This window comes from Phaethon lepturus, unplaced genomic scaffold (assembly GCF_000687285.1).
Source record: "Phaethon lepturus isolate BGI_N335 unplaced genomic scaffold, ASM68728v1 scaffold24196, whole genome shotgun sequence".
NCBI classification, from domain to species: domain Eukaryota; kingdom Metazoa; phylum Chordata; class Aves; order Phaethontiformes; family Phaethontidae; genus Phaethon; species Phaethon lepturus.
The window spans coordinates 2,288-3,363 of record NW_010547228.1 but is presented as its reverse complement, the minus strand read 5'-3'; the positions used below and the strand labels follow the sequence as shown (position 1 = coordinate 3,363).

Sequence of the window (1,076 nt, the reverse complement as noted above, 5' to 3'; positions counted from 1 at the left end):
GCCCCTGCCGCTCCTGGCCCTCCTGTGCCCATTCTGGCTTCCCTGGGAGGCTGCCCTGCCCCTGATCCCCATTTCTGCCCTCCGGCACAGGGTGTTCCCACGCGTGAATGCCACTCGCCTTGGCGGCTGGAGCCACTTCGACTGCACCTACTCGTGTACCTACCTTCTGGACCCGGAGGACCCCATGTTCCAGGTGATTGGGACCTTCTTCTTGAAGGAGCTGATCAAGGAGTTTGGCACAGACCACATCTATAGTGCCGACACCTTCAACGAGATGACCCCCCTCTTCTCTGACCCTGCCTATCTCTCAAGGGTCAGCAACGCCGTCTTCAGGTCGATGACGGGAGGTGGGTCAATGTGTGGTGCTGGCCAGGTCGTGGGGCTCCAGGTGGGGATAGCTGGGGGAGGAGATGCCTGTGTGCCCCATGCGAGCGCTGAGCTGCCAGCACTCGGCAGACCCTGTTGGTGCCAGACCCTCAAAACCCGCTCCAAGAGGGGCGGTTGGTGGCCCCGGGGCCTCGCGGGATGCCCGCTGCGCCTGCGGTGCCTGCCTGGAGAGGACCTCACCCTGTGCACCTCTGTCCCCAGCCGACCCCAAGGCACTGTGGCTGATGCAGGGCTGGCTCTTCCAGCACCAGCCGGACTTCTGGCAGCCAGCGCAGGTGCGGGCCCTGCTGCGCGGTGTGCCCCTCGGCAGGATGATCGTTCTCGACCTCTTCGCCGAGTCCAAGCCCGTCTACCAGTGGACAGAGTCCTTTTATGGGCAGCCCTTCATCTGGTGCATGCTGCACAACTTCGGGGGCAATCATGGCCTCTTCGGCACCGTGGAGGCCATCAACCACGGCCCCTTTGCAGCTCGACGCTTCCCCAATTCCACCATGGTGGGCACCGGGCTGGTGCCTGAGGGCATCGAGCAGAATGACATGGTGTACGAGCTGATGAACGAGCTGGGCTGGCGCCAGGAGCCCCTCGACCTCCCCGCCTGGGTGACCCGCTACGCCGAGCGCCGCTACGGTGCCCCAAATGCTGCTGCAGCCAGCGCCTGGCGGCGGCGCCTCCCCAGGGTTTAACACCGG

The 1,076-nt window shown here is 64.9% G+C and overlaps 1 protein-coding gene across 1 annotated transcript in view; it reads left to right on the top strand.

Annotated features, from left to right (window-relative positions):
* NAGLU (N-acetylglucosaminidase, alpha) overlaps positions 1–1,076 on the top strand; it is a gene marked incomplete at both ends in the record, with an annotated part of 3,684 nt that overhangs the window by 443 nt on the left and 2,165 nt on the right. Inside the window, 2 exons of the mRNA XM_010289585.1 lie at positions 91–347; positions 589–1,064. Of these exons, the coding sequence (XP_010287887.1) occupies positions 91–347; positions 589–1,064 (733 nt within the window). The remainder of the gene's footprint in view (positions 1–90; positions 348–588; positions 1,065–1,076) is intronic.